The 25,337-nt window shown below is 40.9% G+C and overlaps 3 protein-coding genes across 6 annotated transcripts; 2 read left to right on the forward strand and 1 right to left on the reverse strand.

The window, feature by feature from the left end:
- The first annotated feature begins 12 nt into the window (after positions 1–12).
- zbtb3 (zinc finger and BTB domain containing 3) lies at positions 13–5,602 on the forward strand. 2 transcript variants are annotated; one of them, XM_089021368.1, is made up of 3 exons: positions 13–189; positions 819–1,654; positions 3,433–5,602. In XM_089021368.1, exons 2-3 carry the CDS (start codon positions 822–824, stop codon positions 4,337–4,339), a joined length of 1,740 nt encoding a protein of 579 aa, XP_088877494.1. In that variant the 5' UTR covers positions 13–189; positions 819–821; the 3' UTR covers positions 4,340–5,602. The 2 variants fall into 2 exon arrangements, with proteins under 2 accessions (XP_088877494.1, XP_088877504.1); XM_089021378.1 differs by having other exon boundaries at positions 3,436–5,602.
- Positions 5,603–5,744: 142 nt separating this feature from the next.
- rnaseh2c (ribonuclease H2, subunit C) lies at positions 5,745–7,746 on the reverse strand. 3 transcript variants are annotated; one of them, XM_089021411.1, is made up of 5 exons: positions 7,696–7,746; positions 6,933–7,087; positions 6,745–6,857; positions 6,528–6,647; positions 5,745–6,072 (listed from the first exon to the last, which is right to left on the reverse strand). In XM_089021411.1, the coding sequence occupies exons 2-5, from the start codon at positions 7,084–7,086 to the stop codon at positions 6,049–6,051; spliced, it is 411 nt and encodes a 136-aa protein (XP_088877537.1). In that variant the 5' UTR covers position 7,087; positions 7,696–7,746; the 3' UTR covers positions 5,745–6,048. The 3 variants fall into 3 exon arrangements, with proteins under 3 accessions (XP_088877537.1, XP_088877516.1, XP_088877527.1); XM_089021390.1 differs by having other exon boundaries at positions 6,745–7,087; XM_089021401.1 differs by lacking the exon at positions 7,696–7,746 and adding an exon at positions 7,610–7,686 and having other exon boundaries at positions 6,745–7,087.
- Positions 7,747–8,357: 611 nt separating this feature from the next.
- stag3 (STAG3 cohesin complex component) lies at positions 8,358–25,209 on the forward strand. The gene is given in 31 exon segments (XM_088991247.1): positions 8,358–8,398; positions 8,505–8,592; positions 8,751–8,975; positions 9,687–9,783; positions 10,658–10,734; positions 10,816–11,020; positions 12,031–12,182; positions 12,762–12,959; positions 14,637–14,735; positions 15,863–15,942; positions 16,155–16,262; positions 16,708–16,795; positions 17,306–17,399; positions 17,535–17,638; positions 18,038–18,130; positions 18,252–18,347; positions 18,439–18,639; positions 18,855–18,916; positions 19,019–19,106; positions 19,182–19,259; positions 19,330–19,422; positions 19,528–19,690; positions 19,874–20,001; positions 20,516–20,617; positions 21,243–21,376; positions 21,472–21,594; positions 22,688–22,854; positions 23,630–23,825; positions 23,994–24,071; positions 24,144–24,188; positions 24,190–25,209. Coding segments are annotated over 31 exon segments (3,684 nt in total). The 3' UTR covers positions 24,371–25,209.
- The last annotated feature ends 128 nt before the right edge of the window (positions 25,210–25,337 follow it).

Raw genomic sequence — 25,337 nt, forward strand, 5'->3', positions numbered from 1 at the left:
TTCTTCCGGTATGTGTAACTCTGAATGGATGTTTTCGTTGCTTGAGATATACGGTTTGTCGTGGAAGACAACGGTTCAGATCGTCAGCGTGGTCTTTTTATTCCAATTTATAATGAACGATTAAACATTGAGGTGTTATCCTTGCAGAGTTGGGAAACTGCAGAAGACGGTGGCTGAAGAATATTAACGGTTAGTTCCAGGTTGTGTTTGTTGTCTTTTTTAACGTTGCTCTGGAATAATTTATTTTATGTTTGATTTGGTTACTTACCAAATACGTTAGATGTATTGCATGCAACAGTCTGCAGTTGGGTGGGTTAGCAACGTTGATTAGTCAGAGGTGTGTAGTGTTGAGCCTCTCATTGGAATGGTAACATTACTTTTGAATAATATTAAGAACTTAAAAAATAACCGTTTGCCTCAGAATCGTTACGTATTAAATTTAAAGCTATTTACGTACTGGGTAACTGAGTAATTTCTAATTAATTTTGATCAAATTTAATTTTGATCAAAGCATATGGTAACAACAAAAAACAAATTTGCACTGACCAAAGCATGTTGTGTATTGTTAATCTGGATGTCACTATTTTACACACAAGCTATAATCACAGTTTTATCTAGCTACCTCCCTATCTACCTAGGCATCTATCTATGCATCTATCTACATATGCATCTATGTTGTATCTATCTATACTGTATCTATCATGGTAATAAATAAACAAGCACATTAATAACTGAATTGCCAGGTATGTGTTCCTCATGAAATTGATAGTTTTCCACCATACATAATCATCCTTTTATTCATCTTCCTTGTTGTTCAGGTGATGGAGTTTCCTCAGCATTCCCAGCAGCTGCTGTCAGCTCTGCGCTCCCAGCGTCAGCGCGGCTTCCTGTGCGACTGCACCGTCCTGGTGGGCTCATCCCGTTTCCTGGCTCACCGAGCTGTTCTGGCCTCCGTCTCGCCTTTTTTCCACATGTTTTACTCTGATTCACTCCACGGCACGGGCGCAAATGCTTCCAGCAACTCAGTCACACTTGACAGTGATATTGTCACGGCAACAGCCTTTAGCCTGCTCCTTGACTTTGTTTATGAAGGGGTGCTGCAGCTTGAAAAGTCACCACTGCTGGAGGATGTATTGGCAGCGGCGAGCTTTCTTCACATGAACGAGGTGGTGAGGGTGTGTAAAATAAGATTGCAGAGACGGGGGCCCTTGGCTGAGGCGGATAGCACTCGCTCTGAAGAGTACGCTGGGGCTAGGAATGTAACAGAGACAAGGAGGCATGATTGTGGCAATGCTGGCCTTGAGCCTGTGGTAACCATTGCAGAAGATCACTTGATTCCCGTTGCTATGACAACAACCGATTCACCACTTCCCCTCATGGCAGGACGGACTATGTTGGAGTCTGTCAAGTCTGAGTACAGGATCGATGCAGGCTCATCAGATGCATGTGCTCAGACTCCCTTGAGCCCTGATCTCGCTGACACCACGCAGCCTGGCATGGGTGTCCCTCATCCGCAACCCTGTCGAGAACTGGTACAGCGACCCACTTTGGATCAGTCTACGCAGGAGATGGGAGATCCCAACAGGTTGAGAATTGGCAGTCAGGATGAAGGCTCTGATCTCTCCAGCGAATGTAGCACCACTGAGACATACAGGTACATGTCGAGAATCTAAAATCTCAAACTCACTTGCGACTCTTATGAGGTCAAGCATAAGAGACTTACCGGAACGAATTATACTGCGGAAACCATCAGTTATATGTAAAAACACCAAATACATAATCTGGATTAATTGTGGGCCGGCTGGGTGACCCCTTGAGGCAAATTTGAAATCTGAAAGAGTCAAAGAAACAAACTGACAACTTTTGTATTTTGCGCAAACACATTATTTATGATTCACTGACTGGTTTGCTTTGCAACATATTTTTTTTTTAAGTTACAGTAAAGTCTCGTTATATCGATATCGGATATATCGATAGTCCCGGTTATATCGATACTATTTCTATGCACGCACGGAGAAAATTACATGCAAACAGGGTCGGATATATCGATAGTCCCGGTTATATCGATATTTTTTCGGACTCCCTTGAATATCGATATAACGAGACTTTACTGTACTTGTATTTCAAAGTAAAAGCAAATGTGTTATTTTGAATTGACAATGATGATCAGTCTACTCTTATGGCGGATTACAGAAAAGTATAGTACAGACACTCCGTTACTTACGAACATTCGAGTTACGGACATCACTACATACGAACATTTTTGTAGTACCATATGTAGTATTTTCTCCAGTTGTACATGTACAAATCTTTAAAGGACAACCAACGCTTTCGGACGAGTTGTGTCCATAATTTGTAAAATCGCTTCAAATGGCTTCTACGGAGCATATTTTACAAAGATTCCACCGCATGTAGCTATATTAAGACTTAGTCTTAAGACTCGCGCTGAATATTCAGGAAGTCTTGTTTTTGAGTTGGTGACGATTCCTGACGTCACGGAAGGAACGCCCCTGACCGAGAAAGGTCACACAATGCATTTTGCGGTACTTTGTTTGGTCTGAAAACTTCCTGTTGATCCGTGTTGATGGCCAAGTTAGAAGGAAAACACATAAATAATGCGATGGTGAATCGTTGTGTGTTGCACCAAGACAACTATTTGATATTCGCTGAGCCAAATTCCCAGGAGACAAATCAGCCCATTTCCAACAGAGCTTTGGCGCCATCTTGTGCATTTTCCGGGACGCTACATTGGAGTCCAGATTCCTCAAAATGACACATAATAAATTATTTAATCGATTGCAAACATTTATGCTTTCTTCTTCAGAACTATTTGAATCATATTCATAACTGGATGAGTAACAAGAAAGCATCTTCTCCGAATCTGAAGCCATTGTTTTGATTCTCCAGCAAGGCAAGACGTCTTGGCGTGACACCACGAACAAGGGGGCGGGACCTTCTGAAACTGACCACTTCCGGTTTCAATTTGAAGTAGTTTTTAGACACTTTTAAGTCATTTTTATTGGTGTTTTGCATTTGACTAAAAATATCATCCTGCGTGTTTTGGGTATTTTAGATTCTATAAAACGTTTTTCTGGTGTCAGTTAGGAAACAAAAAAGTGCTGTTGGTTGTCCGATAAACATAAGCCTTAACCATACATAGCATAGCACTGAAGCAACTTACCAACAAATTCACCTTACGAACGACCGCTCGGAACGTATCTCGTTCGTAAGGTGGGTGGCGTCTGTATTTGAACCAGAAAAGAAGACCACCATTAGAAGTTGATGTTGAATGTATTTATTTTTTTCATAAAACAAGAGTTCCGTTGGCGGTTTTATAAAATCTGACTCTCCTAAAAAGGCATTGTGCCCTTTATTTCATGGAATATGATACTATTTTCTAATAATCGTGTTTTTCTGTCTAATTTCACCCAGCAGTAACCAGCAGCCTTCCTCGTCTTCCTTTGTCTTGGACATTGAGGTTGGCTGTCTGTCAATGGTTGCTCCTCCCTCATCTGAATCCAACAACTCACCAGATCTTCAGCAGGCCCGTGGGAAAGAAGCTCAAACACAACCTTTGGTGTGTGATGGCAGAGGTACGGCCATGGTGGCAAAAGCACAAAATGACTCGTCACATCCGTACTCACGTCCCCAAATTCAAATCCAAAGTCCCGTCTCATTGCAACATGGAGGACACCTCTCTGCTCCTCAGACTCATGAAAACATAGCTGCCATCGAAATGGAGTCTGGTGAAAGAACATATCCCCTGATAGTATTTGGAACTGAGGGCAATAATAATGACAATGCACAAGTAAAAGTGGAGGCCATTGTTATTTCCGATGATGAGCAAGAGGAGGAAAAGGAGAACCGCAAAGAAAGCGTGCCAGTGATGGACGAGGACTTTGAAGACGACATTCTGGATGAGGAGCTGAACGTTCACCCCACCTACCAACTGACATCCGACTACACTTTCCCTCACTCGTCTTCATCGTCATCTTCGCTGGCCGCTCCGTTACTCCCTCCACCATCCACGACACAGCAACACTCCGACCACTCTGCCTATTTAAAAAGCATTCAGGACACCATTGGGGGCGTTGTGGAGGACGTCCCAACCTGCTGCGTCTGTGGCAAAACTTTTTCGTGTACGTACACGCTAAAGCGTCACGCCATCGTGCACACTAGGGAGCGTCCCTACGAGTGCCGCTTCTGCTACCGTAGTTACACCCAGTCCGGAGATCTCTATCGACACATTCGCAAGGTTCACGAGCAAACAGTGCCACCCAAACGCAGTAAGTCTGATATGGAGCACATGCCAACGCTACAACCGCCACCCCCTCACTGAGCTAATGGGCAGTTCCTGTATTGATGTTTTATCCAATTTTTATGATAAACTGTCGTGAGGAGCTGGAGTCTATCCCAGCTGATGTTGAGTGAGAGGCAGTTTAAGACCTGGGACCGGTCACCAGTCAAACACAGAGCGCATTTAGAGAAAGACAACCTTTCACAATCCGAATCATCTTGATTGCCATGTAGAACACACAAGGAATTTGTCTCCGGGAGAACACGCTGCACTAGTATCATTTAAAAATTTTGCAAAGACGCACTATACAGTTATATTTGGGTTACTGTTTATAGTGTTAATGGCTTGGAGGAAGAAGCAGTTTAAATGTTTGCTGGATTTGGTGTGCATGGATCGCTGGCGCCTGCCTGAGGGGAGTTTCTGGAAAAGGCGGTGGGCAGGGTGTGGAGGGTCCAGTAGGATTTTCCGCACCCTTGTTTGGATTCTTGCAGTGTGCAAGTCCTCGAAAGTGGGTAAAGTGGTGCCAATTATTTTTTTCCCGCCATCCTAACTGTCCATTGAAGTCGAATTTTGTCCGTTTTTGTTGCGACCCTGAATCAAACCGTGATGGAAAAAGACATGATCGATTCGATGACAGCCGTGTAGAAATGTCGTAGCGCCTCCTGTGGCAGGCCATGCTTATTTAGCAGCCTCCAGGAAGTACATCCTCTGTTGGGCCTTTCTCAGGATGGAGTTGGTGTTGACACATTTATTTGCAGTCCATGAGTGGGATCTCAACCCACATTGCCAGCCAACCGCTTCACCATCATTGACTCAGCTAACAAACAGAATTTCCAAATTAATGCAGAACAATTTTGGAAAGTAATCAAATTGTGAAACTATCTTTTTGCAAGATACAAAATAATAATGTGCAATTATTTTATCAATGTCCTTTCTCTGTGGCATTTTTTTAATAAACACATGAAATTGATCTGTATTAGCGGAACAATAAGTCTGTGTAGGCTCTCAGTCATACAGGAGTGGTCCATCGATGAAAAGGTTTCTTCAACCGTCATCTGTACTTCTTTGAAGGTGGCGCACGTGTCACTCCTCATCCGAAGAGCTTCGTCAGCGAACTAAAGTTGTGCTGGTAACTCCGGCCCTATATATACTGTATCCCTAATGGACAGAAGTGGCAGTGCCAGACCTCTGCTCTGATAGGTCCATGCGCTAAGGTTGGATGCACACTGGACTACTCCCTGAAGCTAATCTGATTCATTCTTTTTGTTCTGTATGATTACCTGATTATTATTATTATTATTATTATTATTATATTCTATTCCTGGCTCTGATTGCCCCATTACCTCTGGTGTCACCTCATCAGCATGACCCCCAACCTCAACATGGAAGCAGTCACAAAAAAGGTACCAAATACCAAATATACATGTTTGATGTTATTGCGTCTGTGTGAGTTCTGAAAGATGTTTATTGTCCATCGGATGAAAAAACAAAACGGTATATAATTAACTGTTTGGCCATGGACAATTGAGTTGACACCATGATTGCCAGTGTGTTTATCCATTAAAAATAAGATGTCGATTTTTTTTATTTCAATACAACATTATTTCGAAAATAAAGTACACACAATACATCTACTTTTTTTCTCTGTTACAACCATTACTTCAGTTTTGTAGCCAGTAACCAGCAAACATAATTAATTCCAAACATGCAAATGTACATTATGTGCAAACTTCCTGGTTGCAGGATTTTCCCTAGTCTTCTACTGCTCCGTGAATCTAGAGACAAAACAAACATCATACATTAGTGATAACTGAAAAACCACTGACCACATTATATACATAGTGGAATCCATTCATGTCCATTGTGGGACAAATATCAGAATCAGAACGTTTTTAATAGTCCCACAATGGGTAAATTTGCAATAAAGGTGTTCTTAAACTTATGTTGTGGAGAAACTCTTAACTAGTCAACATACAACGATTAATTATCATAGTTAATGAGAATGTACGATTTCAAGTCATCAATAACCCAAACAAGTATGGTTTTGGAATGTGGTCGTACCCAGAAGGAACCCACAAAATCACAAACTACACATAAGGAAGCGCAGAGATGAAATTGTAACTAAGATTTGTTAATAAAATTTATAATACATTTTATTTATCAGTGCCTTGTTAAGATTACACCAGCTTCTTGAAAGTTTACTGTAGGTAATTAGAAATAATATGTTCACCGCTTCAGCAAGCTCAGGCCAGTCCATTGCCATCACTACTGCATCATCTGAGTTAGGAGGGTTCTCGAGGTTCCAGTAGGTCAGCTTGTCAAACACACAGGACACCTTTAAAGTCCTGTCCTAAACATTCCGAAACAGAAATAAAAGATGCAGTGTCAACAGTCTATTGTCCTCCATTTTCTTGACATGAACCCATCAGTGATATGGTCATGCCTACCTCCTGATCTGAGCTGGGCTTGTTGTGCTCCTTCAGCACCAGACCAGTGTAGCCTTGTGGACAGTTGAGCTCCTGCCCTTTGAGGCCACGGCCTCGGTATGAAATAGTCTTCTCTGTGTTAGGAAAAATACATGCCTGGTCCAGTGACATACAAAAGACATAAACACAGTCTCTTCTATTTCCTGTACCATGTTTGCGGTCCTTAATGGCAGCATTGAAGTACTGTTTAATCTGTGCAGGTCCATTGTGTTCAATCTCACAGGGGATCAGATGCAGCGGTTCGTGGAGCGCCTTGCTCACAGATGATGCATCAACACGAGTCACACTGCTGTAACAAGACATCCTGCAACATGGTAGATTGAAAAGTATTGGTCTATTCATGGATTTAAAAAAAAAACTGTTGGGAATCTTGCACATTGTCTCCTTGTTAGAGAAGAGCAAACTGTGGAAAGGGTAATGAAATATTGAACATTTGGACATTCAAAGGTTTAAAGAATGGCAATTTAAGTTCCCGTGTAAATATTTACGGGTGTTTGATTTCACTCCAACGTCGAATATCCTCATCTGTGTCAATGTTTGTCGATGTCCTGCTTTTTTGAACACGCCTACTTCGAATTATATTGCTGTACAATACTATATAATACAAATTGATTTATTTAGCGCTTAAACAAAAGCTGAAGCTGCAACAAAGCGCTTAACATGAACAGGAAAATAAAGCCGGCAGAAAGTTAGTCGAAAGCACCAGGGAGTGAAGTAAGTGAGTTTTAGACGGCTTACAAAACGGTTTTTGCTTTGTAATGTTCAAGCATATTTTCACGTGTGATTTTAGTAAACTTTGTTAAGATATTCCCCGATAAGAATTTACCAAATGACAAAAATCAGCACCCGAAGACATTGACCATTAATGTAAAAAAATAATGACGTCAGTTTACGAGAGGTCTCCAACTTTACCTTCTTTGAGTTGTTTTGAAATCAGCGTGGGTGAGTTCCGGGTCGATTTGAATCGGGGCTTTGATTCGACGAGGAACTCTTCTTCGACACTTAAAGATAGTTAGGCGACATTCATTGTGTTGAGTATCTCCCTCTTTCGACGAGTGGCCAAATTACCGTACATTGTTTGACTAATTTGGGAAACTGCCGGGTAACAGGATTTACCAATTGGAATCAAGACCAATTGTCCATGGACCAATCAGGTCCTCGAAGTTTAATCGCAGTCTTCGCGCTCTCTCGGTGTTGGCAGGTCAAATTAAAGGTAAACTGGGTAAGCATACATTTTTAAATTAAAGTAGCTATATAACAATAAAGATTCTGGTGAGAAAGTCTATAAAGTTGTAGTTAGGAGTTGTGTTGGCGTTGTGGCTAAGTAGGCTAATACATACAATTGACGTTGAAGTGCCCAATGTATGATTACCTAAAATGTTTTCGACCAAAACCAAATGACGTGTACATGTATTTCAATTAATGGAAAAAATATCCGGTTTTAGTAAAAAGCCCAAAGTCGAATTATTTCATCTAATGGTAGACCTTCATCCATTACGTTGATAATGCTAATTTCGCTGTCTCCTTTTTTTCTTTTTGTTAGCATTGATCAGAAAATCCCACAATTATAACCAATGGAAATCTCACATTCTTCGTCAAGTAACGACTTACTTAGGTAAGAGTTACAATGGAGGTACAAGCCAAAATATGTTGTCCATTGTGTAACTGTATACCTGCACTATGTTCATAAATTTTAACCCATTTTATTTCCATCTCTTTAGTTTAGATGATTTGTCTGATTCAGATAGTGACTTTGAGCTCCCAGTAAAATTCACTAAGCGTAAAAATCAGGCAGAACTGAGCTCACCGGTAAGTGAATGAATTTCAACTTTTGGTTCTCAGTAGTTCTCAAGTCTGGGCTGCAAATTACAATTTCAAATGTGCGGTGTCACTCTATACCCTACCATCATCCTGATTCACCAATCATATTCAAATCATTTAAATTTCTGTTTTTCTTTTATACCAAGAATATCAAGAGGGCTCGGCAGAAAGATGCATTGAGAGCATCACCCAGCCAGTCTCGCAGTCCCATTCGCTCTGCTTTAGATGCCTCTCACGAGGAGCAGTCTTCACAAGGCACACCTTGGCAGGCCTTACACAAGCATGAAAAAAGAGCTGTGAACACTGGTGACCAGGCTATCAATGCAAAAGATATCTACATTGCTGTCAGCTCTGGAACAAGTGCCGTTATGGTGAGAAAATTGCTCCATCTTGACCATTGCTGTCCTGTACAACGGCACTATAAGATAATAATAATCAGATGGAAGATGTTTGCTGTAAACCTGGAGGAGTAAATCTAATTCCAGAATTCTGTACAATTACTCTTCCTCCAACTTCACCGAGATGCCCAACATCAACTAGCATGATCTCACACACACACACACACACACACACACACACACACACACACACACACACACACACACACACACACACACACACACACACACACACACACACACACACACACACACACACACACACACACACACACACACACTCATGCACACAAAACTGTACCTTGACTTGTGAATTGAACTGTTGCTGACCACCTTCATCATCCATCTCAAATCAGCTTCACCACTGAAATTAAGCAAATGCCCTCAATCTATTCCACCCACTCAAAAAAGACAAGACAAAGTGACCATGTATATCAATAAGAAAAGTAGTTCCGTTCAGTCATGTACATAGAGTAATAACACAATTAAATTGAGTGTAAATAATTCAACACACTGGGTTTTGATTTCATTTAGGTGCCTGTTAAGTGAAAATGACATGCACATTTGAAATTGCAGCATATTTTTTTTCCATTTTGGATACTCAACTGCATTGTTTTGTAGACTCACAACAATGATTCAGAATCCAGGTATTTAATTGTCTGTAATCTCCCTCCCCATTCGTAGACGGTGGTTGAGGAGTGGCTGGACTATTACAAGCAAAAGCGTGAGCAGGGACTGCTGGTGCTGATCAACTTCATCATTCAGTGCTGTGGATGTCAAGGTGAAGTTATATATATATATATATATATATATATATAGGGCACTTTACAGTAACAGGATAAGTTTTTCTTTGGGTGAGCAGTGGCAGCCACACACGCCAGCGTTCACTTATCCAGGAAGTAACTCAAATAAATAGAAAGCGAAATAGCTGGCTAATAGATAGCTAATAGATAGCTAGCCAGATAGCTATTAAGCTAATTTGACCCATTGCAACACACTCAAACAGCAAAACTAAATCCACAGTTTCTGTAAATACAGTAGAAGCTCATTTTTGGAAGGAATCCATTCCCGAGACAGGAAAAAAAAACAAATGTGAAACAAAGCAAAATGAGCATACATATTCGATTCCACAGACCCAAAAATGCTAATTACATAACATTAGAGAATAAACGTCATTTGTTGTACAGATAACAACATGAAATGAATCTAAATGATTCTTTAAAAAGATAAATGCACATTTTAATACATTTTCATAGCTTCATAGCAAGCTTGTCCAGTGCTATTTTGATGTCTTAGTTGGACCTTGGCACTGCGGTGACATGCTTAATGGATGGGGACGAAATTTGGATATTGTCAGGCTAAGACAAGTCTTCTGCAGCAATGCAGGGAAACACATCCGCCAGCTTTGTATTTTTTCTCAACACCACTCTTTCAGTCGAGGGGTCAAAGTGGGTCACTGTGACTGGATGGGGAACTTTTATCATCCAAAATGGCACATTAATTCTTTATCGTACATCATAAATTGAATAAATATCCAATGGGTCAAAAGCTGGTTTATATAGAGATCTCATTGAGTGTCTTGTCAGAGCCAAAAAATGTGTTTTTCCCCACCAAATCCAAGGTTGACTCTTTTATTGTTGACTCCGTTTATTCAGGAGTGGTAAGCAAAGAGATGCATGACTCCATGGAAAATGTAGAAATCATTGCCACGCTAACCAGACAATTTGACGAGGTATGGGAAGAAGAACATTTTGGCCATGTTAATATGTCAGGGGAAAAAAATCCGTACTATACACCTTTGCTATTCTTGCAGAGATCATCGAACTACCCTTTAGCCACAAGGAGCCTTTCACTGAGGCGATTCCGAGCAGGCCTTAGCGAGTTTGCTCGCATCCTGGTGCCCCTCTGCCAGAGTAGTATCATTTATGATGATTACCTCATCCCCTCCTTGCTATCTTTCCTCACCGGGTTATCTGACTCCCAAGTCAGAGCGTTTAGACACACGAGCACCTTGATAGGTGAGCATGTTACACTGACTACACAGTACACAACATTTATAAACTTGCAGCATTTATACAATAATATAGAAGTACAGTGACACCTCAGCTTACTAACGCTTTAGCTCACAAACATTTCACCTCACTAACATTAAATTCGCAAGCATATAGTCTTGGCTGACAAACTAGTTTTCGGCGGAGGAATCAAGCTACACAGCTCCGCAGTTGCTGGGGGACTAGTCTTCTGTGGATGAACACCAAACCACACGGTCGAACAGCACCGCAGTGGCTGGCGGACTAGTTTTCGTCACTCCCTTTCTTTGAGTGTGGACGTGGTTTGTTATCGAGGATACCTTTGCTATTATGTGACCGAAAAACACTCCATCACAGTGTAGTGTTAAGCCTAAGACGACACAAAAGAAAATTACGGTCGAGCAGAAGTAGGAGATAATCGAGAAACATGAACGAGGTGTGCATTTGTGTGACTTACCGTCCCAGTGCCAGTACGCTAAGTCGACCATTGCTACGTGTGGGCAACGGTCTCAGGCAATAGAAGAGGTTGAAAAACTTCGGTTGATTTGGATTAACGAAAAGCAGCTAGCAGGGGACGTTGTGGGTGAGGCTATTATCGCTGAGAAAGCACGGCAACTTCACTCTGATATCATCAAGAGGCAACTATATCGACCATCACAAAGGTAAATAAAACGAGATTATTATACAGTACAGTTTCTTCAATTAAAATAGAATAGCACATTTATTATACATAAAATATTGTATATTTTGTGTAGTTGTAAGGCTTATTTAGTAGAAAATTGTGTTTTATGGGGACCTGGGAACGGATTATTCTCATTTTTAATGGTTTCTTATACGAAATAAATGTTTGGCAGACTAACCTTTTGCCTTACACACACTTTCTGGGAACCAATTAAGTTCATAAGCTGAGGTATCACTGTAATTATTATTATGGGACATGTAAGATCATTAACCTCAACTCAGATATGTTAACAAAATATGTCTTTTTTTCTTGGAAGCGTTGAAGCTCATGTCAGGAATAGTGAAGGTCGGTGTGGCAGTGTCCATTCACCTGCAAACCATCCAGCGGCGGTACAACCTGGAGCAGGGCAAGGACGTGGAGGATCAAGACTCTCAGCAACTAGAAGAGCTCAAGGTTTTCATTAATGAGGTGATTTTACACACACACACACACACACGCCATAGGTTCCCCACACTAAGGGTCTGATTTACTAAAGGTTTGTTGAGAAAAAGCTAGATGGCTCAGATGTGTGCACCCTCAGGAGAATAGAAGTACATGCAGATCAAACCTGAGAGGCATTGCAAAGGACTGGTTCTGCTTGTTTAAATTGTGCATACCTGCCAACTACAACTACTCCAGTTTTGCCGTAATGAGTACGGTTTTCATTATCCTATTCCGGGTTATGGTTTTATTCATAAAAAAATATGCTTTTCAATCAAAACAACAGGTCAAAAATTGTCAAAATAGACCCAACGTTCATTCAAAACACCAGATCGCTAAGGATCATATCTAAATTTAGAACTGGCGTTCGGCAGAGTGACAGCTGTTATCTTCCTTTAGATGAAGCAATTTCCCGCAAGCTATTTTGTATCTTTGTAAAAAAAATGGATTCAAAGTCCTGTTGTTTGTGATCTTAGTAAATCAGGCCAAAGAACGGTGCTTTAGTTAGACTCATGTTAGACTTCTCAGCACGAGTCCTCATTACACAATCGTGTGGTTTCACCTTAGCTGCTGGAAAACAACGCAGAGCTGTCATCCATGATGAATGCCATCTTTAAGGGCATTTTTGTGAACCGGTACCGCGACCGTCTGGTAGAGATCAGGGCAGCTTGCATGGAGGAGCTGGGCATCTGGCTGAGAACGGACCCTGAGAAATTCCTCAATGATGGCTGCCTCAAATACTTGGGCTGGATGCTGAATGATAAGGTGCAGTATTGAGTCTCATAGTTACTTTCACTATGTTTTTTTTTATAAATGAGCAAAACAAGGTTTCTTATGGATACAATGGGACAAAATGAACACAGTTGAAGTATCACAATACATTTCAAAATATTTAAAGGGGAACTCAAAGCAAACATTTTCTTTTAAATATATTCTGCTATTCCCTGAGCACAAACTCGACACGGTTTTCTGATTAATATTACATTTGTGGTGGCAGAATGAAGTAGATTAATGCATTCAACATCAGAGTGGAGCCATTTTGTCCCGCACCACACTCTGCTGTTGATTGAAATTGGCGTAAAAACAAATGTCAGAATACCAATCACAGAAAGCAATGAACCATGACTTTACAGTTGTAAGTTCTCCATAGAGGGCAGCACAGGACAATATGTCTGCACTCTTATGTTGGTGGAAAATGAATGCATACAATCTTGGGAAGAAGCTATTAAATTTATTCACACAAAAATGGAACAAACTAGGTATTTCTGTGTGTGTTTAAAAAAAATAACACACAGTAGCAAGTATGCTCGCTAATGGAGCACATTTGATTATGCCTGGTTTGTTGAAAAAGTGATCCATATGAACAACAGTGGGGTCATGGTATAATTGTGCCTATTAAAACTGTTTTCAAAAGCAATCCAACGGGCTAGATTTTATTAAACTCTGTTGTTAAATGCTGACAACCCACCCCGTTTAATACAATATCAGATATGGGGTCTTTTTACTCTATGCTACCCAGATGACACTGACTGACTGAATGAATGAGGAGCATATGATTTTTAATTAATTCACTGCCAGACATGTGCAACAATGTGTCCACTCCAGTGCCAGAGTTTTTGTCATTGTCACTCAAATTCCAAGAACCACAGAATATTGAGTTTTAGGACGACATAAACATTCGATACAGAGTTAGAAACCTTAGACTCTCTTCTTTCATCAGAAGGAAATAGTTAATTCGTAAATTATATGGGTCTGGAGTTATATGAGCTTGAAATGAGGGTGGCTGTCCAAAATACAATACAATGCAATACATACATATTGGTTATAGCACTTTAACAACAGCTGAAGCTGGAACAAAGCCCTAACATGGAAAAAGGGGAAATGGTGCCCCCTTGCGGAAGTGAAAAACATTGCTAGAGGCCATGGCCAGCGCTTTATTGGCACCCAAACGAGAAAAAATTTAAACCCAAACAAATTCGGGAATTGGCGCTCTACGTCATATTTTCAATTCCCGAATAAATTTGTGAAAGGCAGTGAATGAGTTAAAGTGGGTGGAGACAGCAAGAAACTCAAGGTTCACTGACAAAAACTTAGTCTGACAAGTTACCTTCCTGTATAAAACGGAAAACTCGGTTTCCCTAATGTAAGATTTATGACTCAACCTGAAAACAGCGGGTGTTTTTTATTCTGGTAAGGTTTAATTTGGACATTTTGAGGTACTCGAAGAACTGGAGAATCCGTTTCAGGACTAAATCAATCTGCATATGTCTTATAACACAATCAACAATCAAAATGCCATGCTTTGTTTAATGGGTTTAAGTGCGGCTTATGATTACAAGAAAATCTTTGCTGATATAGTTTCCCATTAGTGATAGGTTCTCAGGGTGTGTTAAAGTAAATTCCACATAACAAAGACACATTCTTTTGCATGATGTCTTGCAGAAAAGAGTGGTACGTCTGCATTGTGTGCGGAACCTTCAGAGTCTCTATCAGGAGGAGGAGTATATTGGCAGACTTGAGCTTTTCACCAGCAGATTTAAAGTAAGACATCTCGTTGGATTGACTGACTGCTTGCTTCGTAATGTTTTCTTTTTTGCCTTGTTTTTAAAAACAAACAAACATCTTGTTATAGTCTGAAACATGCCGGATTTTAAATCATAGTTTGATTAATATTAATGCTGCAATTAAGTTACCGTAATTTCCGGACGATAGAGCGCACCTGATTATTAGCCTCACCCAGGACATTTTCAAAGGAAAAACCATTTTGTACAAACATAAACCGCACCTGTCTATAAACCGCATGTGCCCCAATTGAAACATGAGATGTTTATAAAGAAAGACGGTACACAGAAAAAAAGTTTTAATAGTATATATTAACTTTTGTTTCAAAACAGTGCTTGTTATGCAGCAGCAACACAGACCGAACAGGGCTGGTAAAAAAAAAAAAACATGCCTCTAAAGTTACTGAGGCAGGCACTAACAGCAGCAACACGTTAGCACTCGCTAAAAGGTCTGGGTACAAAAAAAACATACCAAGTCACTGAGACACGGAAGAAATACGTTAGCACTCACTAAGAGGGCTGATTGCAAAAACATAGCAAGTCAATGAGAGCCGTCCTCATCTTGTGTCGCATTGCAATAACGTCAGATATTCCTCGCCATACACGCTCTCATTCTCTCTTTGGTTGTTGCTGTAAGTGTCACTTTCATCCTGAGGTAGTCACTCCCGAGCTTGTGCCGTGCTGTCTTCTCCGTCACGTAGCAGACCAGCTTTTCGAAACCCATCTTGGTAATGGTTGATTTTTTTTTTTCACACTGCTCGCTGTCAGGATCCACTGGCATACTTGTGCAAAGGTTGCTCTTTGCATACAGCCAGTTTTGGTAAACTATCTCTCGCTGATGGTTATACAAGCCTCCAATTAAACTCGGAGGGCCACTTTAAATGCACGATTCACAGGCAAAGTTACATTCAACTTGCGTCTTCCTCGGTACATATATTCGCCGCGTGTCACTCTTAACTTTAGTGCTCGAGCGCCCCAAAATGCATAAATTGGCCGCATTGTTGCATAAACCGCAGGGTTGAAAGATTGTGACAAAAGTTGCGGTTTATATTCCGGAAGTTACGGTAATTATCTCTTCTAAAATGTAGTTCATCATTGTGTGTTTAGAGGAGGATGCTCAACATGGTGATGGACCGGGAGTATGTGGTTGCTGTAGAAGTGATCAAGCTGTTAATGCTAATCTATCAGTGAGTGGAATATTACATTGTGCGAGTGTTGATTGATATTGCAAAAAAAATAAACATGACTTGATTGAAAGACGAAAGACATGACAGATTGAAACTAAACATTGTGTGTGAGTGACAGCAGAAAAAAAAGTTCCAATTGTGAATCAGTTGCGGGTGTGCTCCACCTGACAGTAGTTCAACATCAACTGAACTTGATGTGTTTGTTTGTACAGGGACACAAATGAAAGCCTGTCGGAGGAGGAGTGTGCTCATATTTATCGTCTCGTTTACGCTACAAATCACAGTTTGGCTTCCACAGCTGGCTCGTTCCTCTATATGAAGTAACTTTTCCCCTTGATTTACATTTTTTAACTGTGCAAAAGCCACAATTATATATATTTTTGCTATGCTTACACAACCACTAGAGCAGTGGTTCTTAAACTGGGTTCGATCGAACCCTAAGGGTTCGGTGAGTCGGTCTCAGGGGTTCGGTGGATCCTCCGCCACAGAGGTCCACCCCTCAGTCTAGTCTGCAGTTAGTAGGCACAGTCATTGGAAGAAGGGTTCAGTGAATGAGCATATGAAACTGGTGGAGTTCGGTGGCTCCAACAAGATTAAGAACCACTGCACTAGAGTATCCCTCAGTAGTCACATTGGCATGAATCGTTTGCTTTGTTTTGCATGCCAATTTCTTGTTAGTAGCTGTGTGAATTGTTTTAATCCTGATTTAGAATGGCAGCTTTAATTTTGCCCCCACAAATAGTTGGTGTTGTGTGTTTATGGTAGGTTCAGAAGTATAATTGACAGTGAAAATGAGAGGGGCGCCAATTCTGCATTCATCCAAGTCCTCACTTCCTTCTCTGCCCATTATGAGGTAGCTTCTATTCTTCTTTGTTTCTCTTTATGTTTTGTCAGAGATGTTCGGTCAGACACTGTGAACAAAGGCTCGAACACAGGAAGATTTTCTTTTATTGCCGGCAGGGGGCGCAGCCATTCATGACCGACGCCTAACTTCTGCAGCCCTCTGCCAAGCTATTTATTGAGAGTATACGCAAATTTAAGTCATACATTAGTAAAACATAGTCTTCTTGATTTCAATACCATGCCCCTGGACGTCCCAAGCACCAACAACTATAAAACAACAGAACGTAGACATTTTAATTGGTTGCCCTTTCTATGAACCGATAGATTTGTAACCTGGCTAATGACCGTCCTTAGTCCAAGGCCAGATCTCCTACATGATTTTAAATATGATAACTTGTTTTCTGACTGTTCTCTATCACATATTTTTTTTGTCGCCATACTCCACTAATTTAACAAGAAAACACTCTTGGGTGAATACATTTCCTTCCTTTCCCGACTTCTATTTTCCAACTGTGGACAGCATGCAACTTACCTAGTGGACAGCCTGTGGGAGGCTGCAAGCTCTGAGTTAAAAGACTGGGACTGCATGACAAGTCTTTTGCTTCAGGAAGATGGTGAGGATTCAAAATCACACACACATTTGTGCTCGGGTCTATTTTTTTCAGAGATCACCTTGTGTATGTTTAAAAAAAAAAAGTTTCTTTATTTGTTTTATCGAGCATCCAAACCATAGCTTCTTGTTTGGTCAGGTGTGAGGAATGAGGAAGAGGACGCACTCATTGACTTGATGATATGTGCAATCCAACGGGCAGCGAAGGCAAAACCCCCCATTGGGAGAATCTCTGTTAAGAAGGTGAGGATCTTGTGTTTCGGCAAACAGTTTTTGATTGGCTCTTATGTCTGCAACATGGCAAAGCCACTGATATTTCGAAATGCAATACAATTAGTTGTGAGCGTTGAAACTCATGAAAGTAAATTGCAGAATTCTGTAAACTGCACAACAGTCCAATTGTGTTCAATCACATTCCCCAACATGCCACAGGCCTAAGACTTAATTCAAGCATGACGGAGCGGTTAGATTTTTGTTTCTCTTTCCAGGAGTTGCCACAGGAAATCCTCCTCCTCCTCCATGCATATCCTCTCGTCTCTATCCTACCTTTTTCCTTCCCCTCATGAATTTCTAATTTCGAATTATGAGGCGTATTCAAAGACTTCAGTCAAAATTGAGCTGTGTTCATTTATTCCCTCAAAGAAACTGAGTGAAAAGGAAAAGAAGACCCGGTCTCGGAACAGGCAGCAAATCACAGCCCATTTCATCCCTAAACTGACACAGCTGCTAGCCAAGGTAACAGTCGCGGTTTCTTCGGCGAGTGCAACACAAATGTTGAATGTTGCGTTGTTCCAAACAAATTTGCTGTAGCATTCAAGATTAAACATGTGTCTTCGTGTTTGCTCCCCCCGTGCAGTACTCGGCGGACACAGGGAAGGTAAAACTCCTCCTGCAAGTGCCGCTTTACTTCGACCTAGATATGTACAGCAGCACACAGCGGATGGAGATGATGGTCTATTTTCCTATTCCAAATGTCATCAAAATCTTATACGTTTGCAAGCTGAACAACATTTCTCTCACACCTGTTTGTTGATCATCAACAGCATCTGGATCAGCTGTTGTACCAGATATGCCTTATTGTAGAGAAGCATACGGATACCGCCGTGTTGGAGGCGTGCAGTATACTGGTTGACACACTCTGCTCCGAGAGACACTCCTTCTCCTCCCACTGTCACCTGATGTTTAGTCAGCTGTTTGACAACCTGATTGAACACTTCAACACCTATTACAATGACCTGATGCAGGTTAGACAAATTAAACTTTCTGTTGACGTATAAATATTGTCTTCATTGAAGACATTTTGAGAAGACTTATTTTGAATGAGGTGCACTATGTACAGCTCCACAGGACTGGAATATGGTCTGCTCAGGGCACTGGGTCTCTTTTAGTCTTACATTAAAATGCAGAGTATTTTGTCTCTTGTCTTGTCTCCGTCTATTGTGTATATGTTTGTATCCAGTCCCCGACAGATGATGCTTTCAGTGCTTCAATGGCCTTGAAAAGGATTGCAACTTTGGTCAGGTATGTAACACATTAGAGTATTTGCTTATAACATCCAGATTTCAAATGTGTGAGGAGTGTGGTGTGTCGAAGGACAATTATCGCCAATTATGTTTCTTTCAGTGTCAGAAACCTCTCAGGTCAAAGCTTGTTTGATTGCTGCATGGACCTCCTTCAAGGCCGGATGGAGTCCGACCATCTTGATGAAGAAGTGTGTGATGACTTCTGACAGTGTTGTTGAATCATGAATAAAAGGAAAAAAAAGAAGTATCCCTGCTTTTTTTAGCTCGTTGTGGCAGCTTTGAGATGCTCAGCCTTTCATCTGATGTGGGCCAAAGTAAATCTTCCCTCTCTTCCAACCCAGGTGGACCAGTGACAATAAAACATTTTTCAAACCGTATTACTTAACTGATACCTTCTCTCAAATGTCTCAGGAGGAAGTGAAACGCCTGAAGAAGGAGGTGCGCTCCTTCTTCCAAATCTGCCAAGCGGGCCTGTCACTTGGCCAAGCTGAGATCAGGGATCAGGTCTGAGCATCAGCATCACTACAATAATGATGTCACAACTGTTCACGTTACATATTCTTCAAATGAACTGTTTTTGTTTGTCTCTCCCCCGCACACACAAAACAGGCGTTTGTGTTGCTGTGTGACCTCCTGGTTCTTTACAGTGCTAATTCTGTTCGCTCTGAACCTGCCCTTCAAAACTTGTACTACCAACCATCTTGCCACTTGCGTGTAGAAATGGCAGCTTTTCTTATGGACTACATCTTCTTGGACGAAATAGAGGTGGAAGGTATTTCAGAATTTTACCCAAATGTCACCAAATCTGTTATACTCAGCTAGCCTTATGTTTGTCTTACACACAAGATGCTTTACATTTTTTTGTTGTAATGTATAGAAAGTGAGAATATTTTTTGAAATAGGATCATGGACTAAAATTGTGTCTACGGTAAATACTGTTGTGTCTCATCAACAGGTGATAAGGAGCAGGAGATCAAAGTTCTTCAGAAGAAGCGCAACCAGCTTGCCGGCTACTGTAAATTGGTAATCTTCGGCGTGATTGAACTCCCCTCTGCCACCACCATCTTCAAGTACTATGATAAGGTACAACTCTTAAACACATCCTTCACTTGCTGTGTTACATATACAGCGTTGTTCGAAACTAATGAATGGATGTGAATCTGAAGTTCTCTGAAAATAAGACGCACATAATCTGCTAGCAATGCTTCATAGGACTGGGTTTTTGTTTGACTATTCGTTCAGTTTTTGATGAATTGACTTGTAATTGTCCTGATGGTTATTTATTCTTAAAATGGCATTTTCACACTGTTAAAAAATGGCATTTTGGTGATTTGATAGGGTATATATAAAAATAAATCAAACATACCACAACTTGACTCCTACTTTTATCTTCCATTTTAAAAAACTAACTTTCTGCGGCAGTAATTAGCCTTTTTAGAGCCATCAATTCTCAATCCAGTATGTTGATTCTCATTTTGGTAGAAGGGAGCCAAGAGAACAACAGACCTTGGTAGAGGTCATGCTTTACTGACTGCTCTTGTTTTTTGTTACTAAAGGTACTGTATTTGTGATATACCGACCAATGTTTTTTCCACAGAACTTTAAAGACTTTGGTGACATCATCAAAGAAACCATAATGAAAACAAAGCTCATTAATCCCGTACTGAGTGCCCGCACACTATGCCTGAGTTTGCAGCAGGTATGCCATCTGTTATGCTAATTATGTTTGTCATATCGTATACCTTTATCATATAACGCCTTCACAGGAAAAGGTCATTAGCCAGGTTACGAATCTATCAGTTCACGAACAGGACAGCCATTTAAAATGTCTACGTTCTGTTGTGGTATTGAAAACAAGAAGACTGTTTTACTAATGTATCACTTAAATTGGCATATACTCTCAATAAATAGCTTGGCAGAAGGCTTCAGAAGTTGGGCGTCGGTCATGAATGGCTGCGTCCACGGCAGTAAAAGACAATCTTCCTGTGTTCGAGCCTTTGTTCACAGTGTCCGACGAGATATCTCTGACAGTTCCCCTTTTACATTAAGAAGTATAATTCTATGTAAAAATGTGAAAATATGTGCATGACAATGAAAGTGGAGTGATTTGCAGCAGCATGGGGAAAATGAGCGTGAGGAATTGCACGACACACAGGTGGCATTCCTCCTCTGTCACAACTCCATGACTCCTTCAGAAAATGTACCTTTTACAGGCACTATGAAAGGAGCTACAAACCATAAAAATATATCAGCATGTCTTTAGATCATGTACGAGAACACCGTCGAATTAACCCTTTGATAATATTCCGCAAACTTTGATCCAGCTGTACACAGAGATGGTGTCAGAGGGGGGCAGTCAAGAAGATATTGATGAGATCAGAGGTTTGGCAAGGAAGCTCTCTTTGACTTTTGCCAATAACCTTCAATATGTTCGCAAACCAATGGTGGCTCTGCACATGTGAGTAGCACACACAAAACAGGCTTGCTTTGTGAGAGATCTGGCGAGGAGTGCAAATTTATATGCTTGGTGGTGCTTGTTGTTTCCACCTTCAGGGATGGCATACGTTTTGCCTTCTTGGCACGTCAAGAAGGGGAAGACCAGCACCTGAATGTGGCCTTCTTGGAAATTCTCAGCGAGCTCAGTTTTAAGATCCTGCCACAGGACAAGGCTGTGCTGTGAGCTGCAAACGTCACACACATTACCAAACTCACTGTAGATGATTGTATGAGTGCTAATATTTATTCTATTCTGTTTAAGAAGGAACTAAGATTTGATTAGATTAGCCTTTATTAGTCCCAGTAGAGAAATTTACATTTCACAGCAGCAAAGTTATTTTAGAAAGGAATGTTCCTGTCAATTACAAATACAAAATTTGTTCTTTGTAAATGGATGAATTTAATAATTTGATTACACAAATTGCAGTTGGCCACAACTAATGAATGCTCAGTTCCTCACATACAGAAGACCTGCGAACCAAAGCCACAAACAGCCATTGCTCTCTGCACCAATAACCACCCCTAAGAGTAATAGCTGCACCTCACATGCTCTATTTTCCATTTGTTGTCGTATGTCTTGGTGTTGTTTAATAATGCAAAATTGATGTTTGTCATTGATGCCATAATCAGCGGGATACTTGATTCCCCAGCTGCAGACCTGGTTCTTTGTTTCTGTCAGGTTCACCAAATAGACGTTTATGAACTCTGCCATTCACAGGATTATATATAGGTTTATTCTGGAATTGAAAATATGACGTAGAGCGACATTCCGGAATTTGTTCGGGTTTTGTTTTTTCTTGCGGGGTGCCGACAAAGCGCTAGTCAGACCTCTAGCAATGTTTTTTTTTCCCTTCCGTGAGGGGACAGCTTTGCCTTTTGTCCCTGTTAGCGCTTTGTTCCAGCTTCAGCTGTTGTTGAAGTGCTATATAAACTAATATGTATGTATTGCATTGTATTTTGGATAGGCGCCCTCGTTTCAAGCTCATATAACTCCAGATCCATATAACTTAGGAATTAACTTTTTTTCTGATGAACGAAGAGAGTCTAAGGTTTCTAACGCTGCATTGAATGTTTATAACGTCCTAAAACTCAATATTCTGTGGGTCCTGGAATTCGAGGGAGTGGACGCATTTTTGCATGTCTGGCAGTGAATAAGTTAAATTTAAATCAAAGAGGATGATGCACTCCAGTGGTCTTTGCATCTCAAGAAGAGAACTTTATTTGCCCTGGTACACGTCCTCGTCTGTTAACATACAGTGTATGTTTGGTCCAGGATTGCATTCCTGAAATCCAAGTGTCCTGCTGCTGCCCTCTCCTGGCAACCAGTGAAAACATATCAGCGCTCCTTGGAAGTCAGTTCTGCCAAATTTGGGCAGAAATCTGCACCCGTCAGTCCACAAAACAAGCTGGTCGCTAAACGACGGATGACCGATGCTCCAGGTTACAAAACATTCATGTTCTATTTTATGTATTTTTTGTATGCTTTTAGAATTGCTCAAGAGGTGAACCATTCCCAAACAAAATGATGCGACTGGGTTTCCACACAAGTGCATGCAAATACTGAATGAATATATCTTGAAGGTACCATGTGTAGTTTCATAGACTACTACAGTATATCAGGATGTGGTTTCACATTAAAGTAGCATTTTAATTTGGTTGATAGGTTATGTGGTTAGCGCATCGACCTCACAGTATCGAGGTCATGGATTCCGGTTCCAGCCTCCTTATGTGGAGTTTGCATGTTCTCCCCGTGCCTGCATGGGTTTTCTCTGGGCACTCTGGTTTTCTCCCACATTCCAAAAACACGCATGGCAGGCTGACTGAACACACCAAATTGTCCTTCGGCGTGAGTGTGTGTGCGGATGGTTGTTTCTCTCTGTGCCCTGCAGATTGACTGGTAACTGGTTCAGGTTTTACCCCGCCTACTGCCCGAAAACAGCTGGGACAGCCTCGCCACCCTTGTGAGGATAAAGCAAATTGAAAAATGGATGCATAATTTACACTGCTACGATTTTGGAATTGGGACCAAAAATGTACTATGCCAAAACTACCAACAGTGGCGTTTATTGACTGAATTAAAAACAGGAGTGGATGCTTCACAATTTTAGATCAATACATAGATGCGCAATGAAAACCTACAAATTTAACATGGAATTTCTGTGGACATTTTGACGAACAAAGACACACATCAAGCTCTCACTTGTTCCTCATTCAGGTTCAGTGGCCACTTCCAAGAAAGATGACTGGTCAGAAAACAGCGGTATCCCCAGTGGGCCGCCTACTCCAGTCCTCTCTTCTACTACCGTAAAGCAGGCCCACACGAAGCTTGGGCCCAGTGAAGATATCCCCTTGCAATCTGATCTTGACAGCGCTTTGACTGAACCAGAACGTGAAGATGAATTGTCCATGCGGTATGTATTTTTTCTTACCCCCCCCCCCCCATTCTTCTTAGTCTCTGGTGTTGATCGATTGTAGAGTTCAGTTAGTTGACACAAAAATACATAGTGGAAAACAAAAAGGTGTGTGTCTGTGTGAACGTTTGTTTTGGTGTTCATTTGAGACTGACCAACACATTTCAGATCGGATATAGATGTAATGCCGACCAGGAGATTGAGCTACAGCGCAGATCAGAAAGAACTACACAACCAGTTGACTTTGTAAGATACAGTATAAGAAAACGCAAAGATTGTGTCCCTCCAGTACTGCTGCATCTCCCTGTGTGTTTGCAGACTTTCGCTGATCGACGAAGAGGATGAAGTCATCGAACAAGCATCTGAGTGATCAATATGAAAGTTATTCTTCACAGTTGCCGGGTAACCAAATCAACATACATTGGTCACTGTGTATATATATACCCTATGACAATGTTGACTTAAATGAACTTTTTTTTTTGCTTCTCCCCTGTCGGGAAAGTATCCTTGGTGAAATGTTTGAAGAAACACCAGACCAAAATTAACTTCTGATAACATGTGTAGTTTGTTATAATAAATAGGTAAGACATACATGTTCCTCAATGATTTTGGTTATAGTTTGTCATAGGAATAGTCAGCAGAATGAAATGCGTAGTCGGGGGCAGAAAATGTTTACTGTCACGATACTTTTGGAATAGAATGAGGAATGTTCAAAAGAAATGTGAGATTTTAATCCACGTTGCTGTTTATTCTTGTTTTATTGAACCCAAAATGTGACATATAGTCACCAATGTTGCTTCAAAATTGGAAAAGTGTTGAGTTGTTCATGGATTTGAAAGGACCTTGCACTACAAGATTTGTTGCTAACACATATTAAACAAACCACCTGTTGAAACTATTTAACAGATGCTATGGAACCATATTTTTCATCACGTGAATGTAATTCAGTAGAAATAATGTGGGAGGAAAGAGGATAATTGAAATTTACAGTTGCCTGTACACAAAAAGTGCAGGCATGCATTGTGCACTAGACAAGGCCAAGCTACCACTCATAATTCACGAATCATCTCGCAAACATTTGCAAATAAGCAAAGGTGGTGATTGCTGATCAGCTTCAGGTGTAGCAACACTCGTCACTAGTAGGAGAGGAAGCAAAAAAGTCTCTGGAAGTGGGCTACCAAAATAAATGAGGCTGTCATAATACCAAAATATGAGGAGGATCTGTGACAGCACATCAGAAACACAGTCACATACACAATTCGATGCTTTTATGAAGCAATCAGGTAACGTCTTGAATTGACTAGTATTCAAGCAAGAGTTCTGTGGAACGTTGTTTTATATGTTTTTGGAATGGGTGGATATGAGAATATATATATGAAACGTATTCACAAATTAGTTCACCTGCTCCTTTCCCTTCATATAAATCCCTATCGTTGCCTTTCCCGCCATTTGCAACGAGAAGGAAGTGCCTTGGGTCACGTGATGCTCTATGACCGATCCGCTTTCCCGCCA

Source organism: Hippocampus bargibanti, linkage group LG02, assembly GCF_051943395.1.
Source record: "Hippocampus bargibanti isolate YZ-2025 linkage group LG02, ASM5194339v1, whole genome shotgun sequence".
NCBI classification, from domain to species: domain Eukaryota; kingdom Metazoa; phylum Chordata; class Actinopteri; order Syngnathiformes; family Syngnathidae; genus Hippocampus; species Hippocampus bargibanti.